Genomic DNA, 14,118 nt, shown 5'->3' on the forward strand with positions numbered 1-14,118 from the left:
TTAACATGGAGAAAAATTGTTTCACAATTTGTAGACGCAGTTTTTCACAGATTGGTGAATGCCAATATTGCCCATATTTGATTCTGATTAAAATTTCTAGCTTTTGTTACCCCATCCTAATTTATTTGAGAAGATCAAACCATCAAGGTTTAAACAGGTAAATGATTTTCTCACTTTCAACATATATGTTCTATGTGCTATTGTGTATAAAATATGGGTAAATGAGAGCAAATAATTGCATTTTTATCTTTATTTACATTTTGCACAGAGTGTTAATATTTTTGGAAATTTAAGTTGTACCTTTTGAGCATCAAACCCCTTAGGCAGGCATTTTGTCAATTTTCTGCCTGGTATCTTTAGAATTTCTTTGCAAGCGTTATATAAAAGATTTCATGCTCGATAAGAAACAACATACTGAAAATCCTAATTGTAATTGTAATAGAAAATGTTTGTAAAATTGTAAATAACTCTGAAACTGTCAAGATAAAATGAATAAAAATCATAAAATTGGTGCCTTCCTGAACTTAATTTTAAAATCAGTATTTTCCTGAATACAAATCACACAGATCATGTCTTCCAAATAAAATTTGTTATATTATGGTTATCTAGGTTTTATGTCTATTTTCAAATGTGGGAATTTGTGGTTGATTCTTCTTACTGATCTGAAATTATTAAGTGGAGTAGAGAGTGGACAGACAGCTTCTCCAAGTGTCCTGTTGAATCCTCCAAAGCCCTCCAAGTTTTTAGAATTTTTAGAACTTATTTTACTGCAGAGAAAATTGGATTTGTATCAACTATCAACTATCAACTACTACGAGTTTTTTTTTCACCTTACCCCAAACCATCTCAAACGGGTTTATGTCAGGTGATTGTGGAGGCCAAACACTTTTTACTACATAATTCCATATATAATTCCATGTATAGTTCATTACAGTAAAAACTTTCATCAAGTTAAGAATTTCCACCAGCCAATAACAGAGAGAAAAGCATGACTCTGAACAGCTCAGTGGATGAAAGCATTCGTTGTTGCCTTCATGTTTTTCAGCTCATCTAAACTTCTCTACAGTTCTGTTCTTTATCTGTTTTGTCCTTATTGTTTAGGGAGCTTTAAACAGGGAGACACCTGCACTTCAATGAGAACCCATAATACCTCCATTCCACACCGTAAGTCACCAGCTCTTTTCACACCCACAATTTCCCCGCTGCTGAAAATGTCCATTTCCAGAGATCAGCTTTAACTCGAAATTGAGCACCCAAATAGATTAGTCAGATTCATTTGATTATGTTAAGCCTTGTACCTTTTCACATATCCAGCACTGAATAGCAGGTTGGACAAAACACTGTGTAAGACCCCCTTTTGAGGGGGATTTGTACTTATCAGTTCCTATTATTCATTGCATTGTAGATTATCTCGGCGTAGGGGAACGTAGTAACTAATAGGACAAAGTGCTTCTCTTGTGCCTTAGAAAGGAAGTCTACGAGATGACAAATCACTTTATACACTGAACTAATTGGATGATGACTTAAGTGTGGGGGAATTAAAGCAGTTGGTAGAAGTCCAGGATTACAAGAGAGGCCCATTCATCCCAATAGCCACTCTTTGTTAGAGACAAAGGAAAGCCGGAGGCTGTGAAGAAAGTAAGCTTCTTAATGTGTGTGAATAGTGCCGAAACAAATTTAGACATGGATGCAAGTAGATGAGCTGAGGCTTCAAATCCTTTCATTCAGGACCCTGAAAACTTCATCACACAACTTTACATACACTCAAACTGCATCAAAAACACTTTATCTAATATTCAAATGTTTAAATGATTAACATTCAGTTACCAGCTCAGTATTATTCCCACAAAAATAGTTAAATCTTCAAAATCTTCATATCTTCAAAATGCTAACTTTACAGGACAAAGGAAAACCTTAGGTTTTAATTGAAGTAAAGTTTTCAATGTAAAAATATTTTATTTAAAGTCATTTTGAATCAAGAAAATAATCTGAAACTGTCCGACTGCCAAAAATCAGCATCTTCTAGCGAGTGTAGCATATACTACGGTTGTATTTAAACTACTTTACAAAAAACTGACGTTCTTTGGTTTGTATAAATTTTTAATTTGTCTAATCTTGTGAATGATTTGACTCCATATATGTTCATATAATTGTCTGTATTGTATTTGACCGGTCAGAAGCCTCACAGCATATAAAATAAAGAAAATAGGGTGATTTGATATGAAGTGATTTGCGGTCACAAATCAAAATAAAAAAATTAGATTGTGTTAGAGGCTATATATTTTGTAGTTAATGGACAAGTTGAAATGGTCCATTCATCAATAGACATGCTCCATTTTTATATATTTTGCCATGTATTAAAATACATTTAAGTTTTTAACTTACAAAGCCTTGGGTTTGTAAGGCTTATTTATGCTAAATGTTAAACACAGACGTACTCTTCATACATTTTATCCATATTTCATACAATAAAGTAAAGTAAAATAAAGTAATTGTAGGGTAAAGTGTAGCAACAGTTCAGGCAAAACACAACCACTACCATATGCAAACGACTAGATATAAACTTAGAAAAGAAGCTTATGGAGTAGTTGACACTACTGCCTGTCAATGTTTGTCTTACTAATGTACAGAATGTATAGAAATAGGTCCATGTAAGAATTGGATGTTTTCAGAGTCATAAATAAAGGAAATATAATTGAGCCTTAACACAAGCGGACAGCACTCTAAATGCTCTTTCTCTACCAGCACAGTACACAGTAGGGTTGCAATAATAAAAATGTTGACTCCAAATTTTAGTGTTGACTTATCGTTAGCATTATTTCAGTTGCTGTAGGAACGTATTATGTTAAGGTACGTGAAGCAGGTGCAGTAAAATAATCATTGGAACATAGGAGGCAGTGATTTAGGGGATAGCAGAAAGCCATTGACTAATATTAATATTAATCATATATAATCATCAAATAAGTCGACTACCAAAATAAACAATATTTAAAGCCCTATACAACAATTACTGGTGCAGAAATCTGAAGTATAAGTATGTGATATTCAGTACACAGGTTTGAGTGCTGTTTTGTTTTGTTTTTACCTACAGCAAATTAAAACTGACCCCTCATCCACAGCCTTCTTTAAACTTTTACTAGCAAATCTTTTTTACAATAATGTTTTTGAAGCAGCAGTTCCCAAACTGACCTGCTAAATGTTAGAAATTGGGTTTGAACAAAAAATGTTGGGAGCCCTAAGAAAAGAAGGTTCTACTAGAATACTCTAATGCTATGTTATCCATACTTCAACCTTTCACCAGCTTCCATCTGTACATGCCTGCTTTGCTGCTCTCATATGTTCTGTTCTCCCTACTACTTCTTTGTCCATTTACTCGTACGTGTTATATGTAATCAACCCCTGCTAGTTGCTAATTATATGACAACAAAAAAAACTACAATTATTTTGTAGACTATTTGTGTTCTGCTGTTTGGAGTCTTCTGGTAGGGCTGGGTTGAGAACCACAGACTTAAAATAACAATCTGTTGAGAGATTGCTTTTAGAGTTTCTTCTGCACTTCTACACCAAGGACTCAACTTTTAGGTGCGTTTACTTTTAGGAGTGTTTAACAAGAAGTGCTTATTTCCCATTCCACTGTTAATGGTTCACCACTTTATTAAAACACATATAAAACATTCATTAAAGCTCATGTTTTTTACTACCAATACAATATATGCATCTTCTGAATAAACTATAAGATATACAGGACTCTGCAGCAGAACCTTTGACATTGCATCCATCAGTAAAAGCCATGATGAAGCTTTACAAGTCGTCAGTAAAGCCTGGTTCCTCTGGGGGTTCTGTAAGGACTTTCCTCACACTATAGTGCAGTTCAGCTTTGGTCTTGTGCCCTGGCTGGTAAGATGAAGGCATCAGGCCTCTTTTCCAGCTGCACCAGCTGCAATGACGCTGAGATGGCTGAGCTGAGCCGAGTGCTCCTTCGCTTTGAGCCGCAGAGCCGCGATGCTGGACGCCCGCCGATCCACGGGCAAAGAAGTGGAAGACGGAGTAGGTGGAGTAGGAGGAGAAGAGGAAGGTGCTTCAGGGATATGAGGGTGTGACTGAAGCAGACTCTCCATGGCTGGAAGTGGTAGTCTCTGTAGTGCAAGTGGAGTCATGCTGGTAAAGAATCTGAGAAGAAGGAAAGATGCATGTCATTAGTTAAATAAAAAACTAAGAACAAATCTAGATTTATACTATAGAGTAGAGTAGGGTGCTGTAAGGATAAAAATGATAAAATCCAGAAATCATTTCTGAGTTTAAACGTTCAGAAAGAAAGCAGAAGCAGGACTGCAAAGACCTGCCTGTTGCCTGTTGAGTTAAGGGGATAATACGGCTAACCAGCAAAATATAGAAACAGATACAGAAACATACATTTACCATGTGCACAAGCTGTGATTTGGACCATGATCAGCTGGCAAGTAATCTTGAATAGATATGCCTATGTAACTTTTAGCTCTCCAACATAATTTTGCTCATTTTGTTGCATGCTCTGTTTCTCTGTGATACAGAATTGGGCTTATGCTAATGGTTAATAATTTGTATGTAGGTCTTTTGATGCTGATACCAATTCAGGTACTAAATTGTAAATTTATGACAAAAATATTTTCATATATAACATATTATATATATATGTATTTGAAGATAGATATGTATAAATACAATATAAATGTAAAAATTCTCAGCTAAACTACATTCTGCTCACCCGTGTACAGTAAGTATATTCAAAAGCAACATCTGTCCAATTCTAATAATTTGAAAGAACTTTTATGCTGGTTATAAACAACCACTGCTTGTTAGCTAAACTATGTGGACAAATGTACTGGTAAGGTTGCTTGTTCTTCTTGATTCTTCTGAAATAATAGGTTTATTATGCTTTTTTGGAGTAACTTTGGAAGATTGCATTCAACAACAAAGTGGTCAGTGAGGTAGGGATGTTGGATGTTCATCACCCACCTCATCCCTAACCTCTCAAAATTTGATGGAGCATTATCATTCCAGAGAACACAGTTCCACTGCTCAGCAGCTGAATGTTAGATGTTTATCTGCTCCAGAAAGTCCTATTCTATTGGCAATATATCTCTACAGGGACAAGGCAAGCTGTGTGTGTGACTTTGCACATCTGTGTCAACAAAGGATCTGAGGTAAACTAGCTGAATTAGCATTCATTAGATGGGGTCTCCACAAACATCTGGACACAAACATTAGTGTACATTACTGTAAACATGATCATCCACCTAGTCACAATTTTAAACTTTGGAGACTCACCTGCCGAAGGTGGGGCCAACAAAAGCAGGGTGTCTGAACATGGCTGCCCCAAGCAGGGAGCTGATTCTGTGGGGGGAGGTGGGGCTGGGGAGGCCCTGGGTAAGTCTGTGGAGGGAAGCAGGCCACGCTGACTCCATGGCTGGATGAGGAGCAGGTGTAAATGGAGCTGCACCCAAGAAATGGCACAGAGATTGTGCTGCAGTGATGGGTCCAGGGAAGTGGAGACCCAGCGGGTGAGCCTGGATCCCAGCCTTCTCTCTTTTTCTCCATTTTGCACGTCGGTTCTGGAACCAGACCTAGGAAAGATGATGTTTAATTTAATCAGATATGTGTTTCTGGTTGTCAGCTAACTTAGTAAAGCAAGTACATTATCAATTTCAGCACTTGATTCTAAAGATGGTATAGATTATTTTTTATTAGGAACTATCATTATGTAACTATTAATTATACAGTAACTAATACACAAAGTATATAATTTTATGTAATTTTATGGCAAGGCAATTAAGTATATGAGCAGGTCTTTTAAGGTAATGTAAGAGAGCCCTGCATACAGGCTAGATTACTATGATCAGATTTTTAAAAATACTGACAACAATATAAATGTTCACATGTACATGTAATAATTTATTGTAAAATAATAATGATATAACAACATTCGGTTATCTTTTACCCAAAATATTTTCTAAAAAATAATAATAATAAGAAAACAAAATGCTGTAAAATACTAACATGCACACGTCTATAAAAATTATCGTTGTAAGGCAGAGTGTAGTTTCAGTTTTAGTTTAGTAAAAATTCTTCAGTCACATCTTCAAATTTTAATATTCAGTATTTAAACAAATGAAGATGAAATTAGACTCACCTGCACGCGCGCCTCCGTCAGATCTAGCCGCATTGCTAATTCTTCTCTGATAAAGAAAAGAAAAAAAGAAAGAAAAAAGGTAGAAAGAAAACAGAGGGATAAATTAGTGAACCGATGAAAGCTGTGAGGTTTACGTAAACTTAGTTTTGTCACATTCATTAAAGCGTGGTTTTCGTTCAATTATCAAAGGCTTATTTCCTTCAGTATCGGCTCTGCCTGAAATCTATACGTTTAAGTCTATTTAAATATCTTTTTTTAATAATTGGATGACGACCAACTCAACAACATCTAGACCTCTATTTAATCTAGCTATGTCTTTTATTGAAATATAAAAATAAACAAATAAAAAAACGTTCTAATAAATTAATTAGGCCTAATTGAAGTGGTAAACCAAGCATGAAAATCTTTCTACCAGTTAAGATTATTTTAGTAGGCTACTACAGACGTCGAATTTACTGTAGGCTAGCCTTAGAACGTATCCCTCAAAACACTTTATATATTATTATATTATACTTTATTATACAAACCGTATTCAAACTAGGACATTTCCTATTGTGTAACATTCTGGACAAACATGTCTAGATAAAAGCTTAGTTTAGCAAAAAAATAAAATTGAGAGAGTCTGAGAAAAAAAATATTTATGTAAGGTTTTAGCAGTGACGCTGAGTGAAGATTGAGACCTTCAGTAAACACTTCTTTGCTGTTGTGTTGAATTATGGCTGCTAGCCTACTTTGGTCTCTGTGTAGACCATGCACGCAGTGCAGGTTAGGCCCATCAAATAGGGTCTACCAGTAACGTCTCTGGGCCTGGTATCGCTATATCAGCAGTTCTCAAACTTACTTAGTTATCAGGCACCCCTTTTGTAAGATTTGGCCAAATCAGATAATGATAAATAAACATAACTGAAAATTATGCATGCATAATAGTATTCTGTGCTCCCAGCCCCCACAAGTTTGAGAACTGCTGCTGTATACTACACACGGTTTAATAGTATAATGAACATCTCTTTTTCATTGCTGATTAATTATTTGGCCATATACAGCTCTGGAAAAAAATATATAAGACCACTTAAAAATGATGAGTTTCTTAGATTTTACCAAATTGAAAACCTTAAGAGGAAGATGGATGAACACAAGCCATCAAACCAAGCTAAACTGTTTGAATTTTTGCACCAGGATTGGCATAAAATTATCCAAAAGCAGTGTGTAAGACTGGTGGAGAAGAACATGCAAGATGCACGAAAACTGTGATAAAAAAACAGGGTTATTCCACCAAATATTGATTTCTGAACTCTTAAAACTTTATAAATATGAACTTGTTTTCTTTGCATTATTTGAGGTCTGAAAGTTATGCATCTGTTTTGTTATTTCAGCCATTTCTCAATTATTGCTAATAAATGCTCTAAATGACAATATTTTTATTTGGAATTTGGGAGAAATGTTGTCCATAGTTTATAAAATTAAACAACAAAGTTAATTTTACACAAACGTGTACCTATAAATAGCAAAATCAGAGAAACTGGTTTAGAAATTGAAGTGGTCTCTTAGTTTTTTCCAGAGCTGTAGAGTAATCAAGAACACCTCTTTTTGTTGACATCTTGTAGTAGGATGAATGTGACCCACTGGCCCAAAGTGTCCTTAGATCTCATTTCTACCTGGTGAACACGTCCGGGTAGTGGGTCTTCTGGAAGGCTCTTTCCAGCTGCTCCAGCTGGTAACTGGTGAATGTAGTCCTGTATCTTCTCTGCTTCCGTTTCTGCGTCCCGTCTTCAGCGTCGCTGCCCGCGGAAAAACACGCGCCCTCCTCGCCCTCCCTCAGCTTCGCGTGCTCCTCTTCCAGGCAGTCCTCCTCGCGCCCAGGAGACCCGCTCCTCTCGCGCCACGCTCCGGCTGCGACTCCAGCTCCAGCCAGGTCTGCGCGCGCTTCCTCCGTCTCGCTTTTAGGCGCGTGCTCCTGGTAGGATCTGCTCCGGCTGATGCTGAGCTGGGGCGCGTGAGAAATCTTTAGGCTGTCCCGCGCGCTCTCCGCGAGTCTCTCATCGTCCGCTGCAGGCTTGCCCTCATGCGCGTGACCCGCGAATACGGGGCTGAACGGACGGCGCAGTTTGGGGGGCACGTGCATGATGTCCGGATGAGGGGAAGAGCGTGTTTTTGGAGCAGCTGCACCGGAAAAAAGGAGGCTGTTAAATGATTTAGCAACTAAGTATTATTATTTTTTAATTGTTGTTATTATTTATGTGTATCTGAAACAGCAGTGTTTAAAAATATATTATTAAATAGGCTACATATTAGATACTAAGAAAATAACAACAATAATAATGTATTAAAATACAAATTAAACAAGTAATAATTTATTACATACATAAGACAATAACATCAAATACATGTTGTTTTTATTAGTAGTATTGCTTTGTATGATTCACTGCATGCGCCAGAAAAATACATAAAGATTTCTATTAAATCTTTTAAAAATAACCATAGTTAAAAGGCAACTAAGAGCATAAACAATTTTGTTTCTATGTGTTTATTAACATTAATCCTAAGGTGTATGTGAATTTTAGCATATTTTAAAGACAAATAAAAGTAATTCATATATTTTAACTTATTAAAATATATAACTAAGCATTATAAAATATTAAAACTCAACAATATTACAGATCGTTGTGGGTCAAATTAGTTTAAACTCCTCCACACACCTTGTCCCGCAGCGCTGCTCTCCTCTTTAGACCCACTCTGCACCCCCAGCAGTCTGACTGTAAGCGGACTCCTCCGGGCCAGTATGCTCTCGATGCAGTAGGAGGACAGCAGGGTCTGAGATTTCCACTTGCAGTCCGTCTGATGCTGCATGTCATCTTCTGCCTGCGCGCTCATGTCTGAGGGGCTCATGTGGGGAGTTGTGATAGTCCAGGGGCCGCACTCTCCCTCCTTTGTGAACCTGTTACCTCCTTCACTCCCCCTCTTCACTCTGACATGTGTGTGAGCCCCCTGGGCTCCTCTTCTGATTGGACAGCCAGATAAAGGCTCGATCTGCTGCACGGAGAGACCCGGCCATTCATCATTACACTTACTGCCTTTTTTTACTAACTGTGGTGCCCACCAGATCTCACAGAGCATACACGTTTAAAGAGCAACATGACAGGACCGAGAGTTCAGGGATGACATGCTGTCTGACTTGTACAACTCTCATCCAAAATCCCATAGTTTCAATTGCAGAATTATTTTGAGTCTTATTTACTCCAAATAAAAAATCTTTACAGAAATACTTTTTTTGACCATTTATTATTATTTTTTTTCATAGTAGTAGCCATTTTTAATCTCAGCTAGAAACATATCTAACAAGAACACATTAACCTGTTCCTCTAGTGTTTTTAGTAAATTGATCAACGTTTAATCGTGTTAGTTAATATGATTTATTTAATTAGTTTCTTCAGTTTGGCTTAGTCAGACAGTGTCAAAGACAGGTTCAGTTCTAACCACCCCTTTTTATTTTAAAAAATACTGAAATATATATATTTTTATTATCTTTTTGTTTTCTTCTTTATAGGTAGATTTTTTATACAATAATTTTACATTACACAATCAGTTGCCAGGATGCCTTAAAATACTTATTAATTTCTTTTGTTTTTGGAAAACATTGAAATACTGAAAAAACAGCAAATAAAATGATTTTGTATATAATACGTTATATGAGCTTTGTGCGTTATTGGCTATTACTGATAAACTAAAACGATGAGTAAACGATGAGAAATTAGCGCGCGCTGCTAATTGTGGCTCATTTCCACTTTGAGAATAGAGTCCGCGCGCACCCTGCTGCTCAAAATGAGATACTACAAATCAGGGAATAGCATCAAGAAATTATTTTGCGCTTTAGTTTTTAAGGAAATGTAAATGTTTTATTTATTTAAGAAACTTAAAGAATACTATTTTTAACTCGACTGACACGATCTTGTTTATGCCATTATGTAATTATGTTATAACTATTAAATCAGACTAATTAGCCTATCAACCCGAGATATATACTATGTTGAAGTGAAGTTTATTAGACCAAGCTCATACATTTTAATTGTTTTTAAATGAAAAAAAAAAAATATTTTAACAGTATAATAAATGGGGCAAAGTTTGCGTAAAAATGTAGAACTATACTATCGTTTATTTGACAATCTTATTGATATAAATGCTTTATGTTTAGTGTATAAAATTGCTTTGCAAAAACAAATGTTATATTTTAGATCCTGTCAAATTTGGTGACCTGATGTGACTTTGATCTGATTTACTAAAGTTAAAACAATGTTTTGTGGATTCATTTAATCATTCTTATAGTTTTAATCAGAATAACTGCTTATAGATATTTTACTTTTATTTATATATAGCTAATTCAATATTATTTATTTTGTACTAATTCTGTAAAGACGAACAATGACGAGTTTTTTTTTTAGGTTTTCTTATTAAAAGTAATTGCTTAATCAGTTAATCAGTAATGTTCTCTTTATTTAAATAATAAATCTATATATATTATAAACTGAAAGTAGTATTCGAAGGGGGAAATTACTTGTCATTGATACTCTAATTAAAAAGAGTATATATTAAAAATTTAAAATAAATAATAAACTCTTCGGTATTTCGCTCGGAAAATCCTATTGTGTAATTAAATCCCGTTTTCATATAAACCCCGCCTCCTCTGCGCTAGGATTGGTTAGTAGTTCAGACTCAAGCGGTGAACGATCGATCACTAGCCAAACACAGCGCAGAAGGCGGAGTTATGTCGAAAAATACGTTGTCAGGGCAACACCAGTAACCAGGATACAGATAAACAAGTGACAGCAGCTAGAAACTTAGTTAGCTCACTAGTAAACACAGTGGAAAATGGCAAAAAAGCAGGAATCTGCAGAGGAATCGGTTGATGGGCCATTTTATCTGGAGAAAGTATTAATTCCAGAGGAGTCTGAGGATGGTTTTGAGTATGAGGAGATCATTGAGGAAGAGGAGAGTGTAACTGAAGGAGAAGAGACTCTGGAAGCTGCTGTTAAAGCTGCAGTTAAAGGACGGGCTGAAGAATTCCAGCGGGATATAGAGCCTCCAAACACAGCCAAGCAGCCCTTAAACCACATCCCTGAGGTGGTGGATGATTTTCTCCGCAACTTTCTGGTTAAAATGGGCATGAGCAGAACACTGGACTGCTTCCAAACTGAGTGGTTTGAAATGCTTCATAAAGGCAAGCTTAAAACAGATGAGGTGGGCTTTATACCAGATGTCTACACCCACAATCAACTCCTTGATAACGAGCTGAAAAATGTCCAAAGAGAGCGAGACAGTTACAAGCACGCTGCATTTCAAGCTGGAGAGACTATTATAAAACTGCAGAAGGAGAGAGACTTCCATCGTTTGCAGCATAAGCGTGTGGTTCAAGAGAAAAACAGAATGGTTGAGGACATCAAAAGACTAAAGAAACACTATGCATCCTATGAGCCTGCCCTGAGACAACTGAATGAAAAGTACCAGACCGCCCTGAGGCAGAAGATGCTGGTCAGTATTGAGAGGGACAGAGTCTTCAGTCAAGTTCAAAACATAGACAGCAATCAACGCCATACACACTCCTCACCAGGGACTCGCAGCAGAATCACTGAATCTCAGAAAGGACAAGAGAAGGCCCAACGTAGTCCAGAGCGAAAGTCAAGACCAGGAGATGGTGTAGCTTCTGAAGATCCCTACAAGAACACAACCAGTAAACATCCCAAAGACTCTGAGTTTCCATCCAACACACGCATCAATCCATTCTTGCCTCAAATAAAAGCCCTATCTGCCCAAAGCCCTAAAGTATCCAGCTTCTCCTTGACCAAATCCCTCAACGCTCACACCATGGCAGTGAGCTGTCTTGCTCTCCATCCACGCAAACTAGTCATAGCCTCTGCCAGTGACGACCATCTCTGGAGGCTTTGGGGGATGCCAGAAGGTGAGATGATAATGACTGGAGAGGGACACACTGACTGGTTGTCTTCATGTAGTTTCCACCCCAGTGGGGGCTGTCTGGCCACCACCAGTGGCGACACTACAGTGAAGATCTGGGACTTTGCCAAAGGTCGCTGTGTGCTAACCCTAGAAGGCCACATGCATGCAACTTGGGGATGCTGTTTCCACACCTGTGGGGATTTTGTGGCCTCCTGCTCCATGGACAACACAGCCAAAGTGTGGGACCTGAACAGTGAGCGTTGCCGCTACACCCTGCGGGGCCACGTAGACTCGGTGAACAGCATCACATTCCTTTCCTTCTCCAACATCCTCCTCTCCTCCTCTGCTGATAAGACCCTTTCTTTGTGGGATGCCCGCACCGGGCTATGTGCTCAGACCTTCTATGGACACCAGCACTCATGCAACAGTGCGGCCTTCAATGCCCTGGGAGACACCATCGCTTCCTGTGACTCCTGTGGTGTGGTGAAATTATGGGATGTGAGAAATGTATCAGCCATGGTGACCCTCGATACTGGGCCACAGCCCAGCAACCAAGTTGCTTTCAGTCCAAATGGACAGATGCTGGCGGTCGCCAGTAATGATGGCTCAGTGAAGCTGGTGGAAGTGGCTTCTTTGCACCTGTCCAGTCTTTCAGGGCATAATGATGCCGTTCAGAGTGTCATTTTTGACCATAAGGGAGAATACTTATTATCTGCAGCTTCTGATGGTGCGATCTGCATCTGGTCATGATATTTGAATGGCACTTTTAGAAGAAATGTGTAATGTTATTGATGTAACATTAGTGTTGCACAATTCACTTATTCAGCAATAATGTGTCATGAAATGTTTTCATTTGAATGTTTAGCAGTCAAAAAAGATAAGCAGACAAAACTTACCAAAATGAAATTTCAGTTCAATCAAATGTATAATAAAAAACACACTAAACAAAACAATTACTCTCTTCATTATTTTCAAGGATTGTGAGAAGTATTTTTTATTAAACTGCAAATGTATAAATACTTATGCTATGCAACATATTGCTGTTTCTACAACCCATTATGCTTTTTAATGATTTGTGGGTCATGCCTACATCAATATAATATATAAATAAATGTAACAAAATGCACTATTATTACATTAAAAAGATACCTTTGGAAATGAATTGTCCTATCTATTTGGCACCAAATATCAGGTCTCATTTGAACCATTTGCAACCTTACTGACAAGACACCAACTCTCAACTCATACAAGTGTAGGCATTTTCTATTACATTTTGATTTTGTCAAAATGTTTTATTACATTTTGTTCACACTGAGGGTAGAAGATAGCTATATTTGTTTCTTTATTTATTAATATGTTTTCACTAATTATGATATATGGAATTATATTTCATATAGTTCATTGACTCTATCTAAGATAGTTATAGATTTTTTGCTAACTGAGCTGTGTTTTGTTTTCTTTATATCTAAGTAATTTAATTTTTGCAGCTAGTGGCCAACTGTAGTAAAATAATTTGTTTTTACCCTGTTAAGAAAATGGCCTATGTCAAGAGTGTGACTCATTTATTATGCCTAAGTCAAAATAAAATGTGTCTTTTCTAATAGCTAATAGCTTTACTAAACTACTTTCCCTGATTTAGGGCTGGTCCCCATTAGTAAGTGATTAACTTTTTACTTTTTTTACTTTGACTTTTATTTCAAATAAGTCCATAAAGCTAGCTAGACATACTGTACAATTTGTGGCTGTTAAAATGTAATCATTTAATTGTTTTCTGTCATTTTTTTTTAATGTTGAATTAAGATTGTTTATGATTGGTTCTGCTGCTTGGCTATATGATCAACTATCCTCTTAAACCATTGCTTTTTTTTTAATAGCCATTATAACTCAGTGATTAGAAGAGTGACCTGTATTATAATAGTTAAATACACTGCCAAAAAAGTGACCACCTGGAAGTAAATGATCTGGGGTTGCTGCAGTTGGTCAGGTCTAGGTTCAGCAACAGT

General features: G+C 37.0%; 2 protein-coding genes across 2 annotated transcripts; one reads left to right on the forward strand and one right to left on the reverse strand.

Annotated features, from left to right (window-relative positions):
* Positions 1-3,628: 3,628 nt before the first annotated feature.
* arxb (aristaless related homeobox b) lies at positions 3,629-10,951 on the reverse strand. Its single transcript, XM_007259614.4, has 5 exons — positions 8,866-10,951; positions 7,825-8,329; positions 6,170-6,215; positions 5,308-5,603; positions 3,629-4,170 (listed from the first exon to the last, which is right to left on the reverse strand). The coding sequence occupies exons 1-5, from the start codon at positions 9,281-9,283 to the stop codon at positions 3,912-3,914; spliced, it is 1,524 nt and encodes a 507-aa protein (XP_007259676.4). The 5' UTR covers positions 9,284-10,951; the 3' UTR covers positions 3,629-3,911.
* LOC103027990 (sperm-associated antigen 16 protein) lies at positions 10,932-13,131 on the forward strand. The gene has a single exon (XM_007259560.4). It carries the CDS (start codon positions 11,033-11,035, stop codon positions 12,863-12,865), a length of 1,833 nt encoding a protein of 610 aa, XP_007259622.2. The 5' UTR covers positions 10,932-11,032; the 3' UTR covers positions 12,866-13,131.
* The last annotated feature ends 987 nt before the right edge of the window (positions 13,132-14,118 follow it).

Source organism: Astyanax mexicanus, chromosome 17 (genome assembly GCF_023375975.1).
Source record: "Astyanax mexicanus isolate ESR-SI-001 chromosome 17, AstMex3_surface, whole genome shotgun sequence".
Taxonomy (NCBI): domain Eukaryota; kingdom Metazoa; phylum Chordata; class Actinopteri; order Characiformes; family Acestrorhamphidae; genus Astyanax; species Astyanax mexicanus.

Bases quoted from the DNA above. Each gene is read 5' to 3' on its own strand.
- LOC103027990 (XM_007259560.4), top strand. From the start codon at position 11,033: ATGGCAAAAAAGCAGGAATCTGCAGAGGAATCGGTTGATGGGCCATTT.
- arxb (XM_007259614.4), bottom strand. From the start codon at position 9,283: ATGCTCTGTGAGATCTGGTGGGCACCACAGTTAGTAAAAAAAGGCAGT. The intron at 5,604-6,169 runs GTGAGTCTAATT...CATCTTTCCTAG, and splicing joins TGACGGAGGCGCGCGTGCAG to GTCTGGTTCCAGAACCGACG. The intron at 4,171-5,307 runs GTGAGTCTCCAA...CCTTCTTCTCAG, and splicing joins GTTGGCCCCACCTTCGGCAG to ATTCTTTACCAGCATGACTC.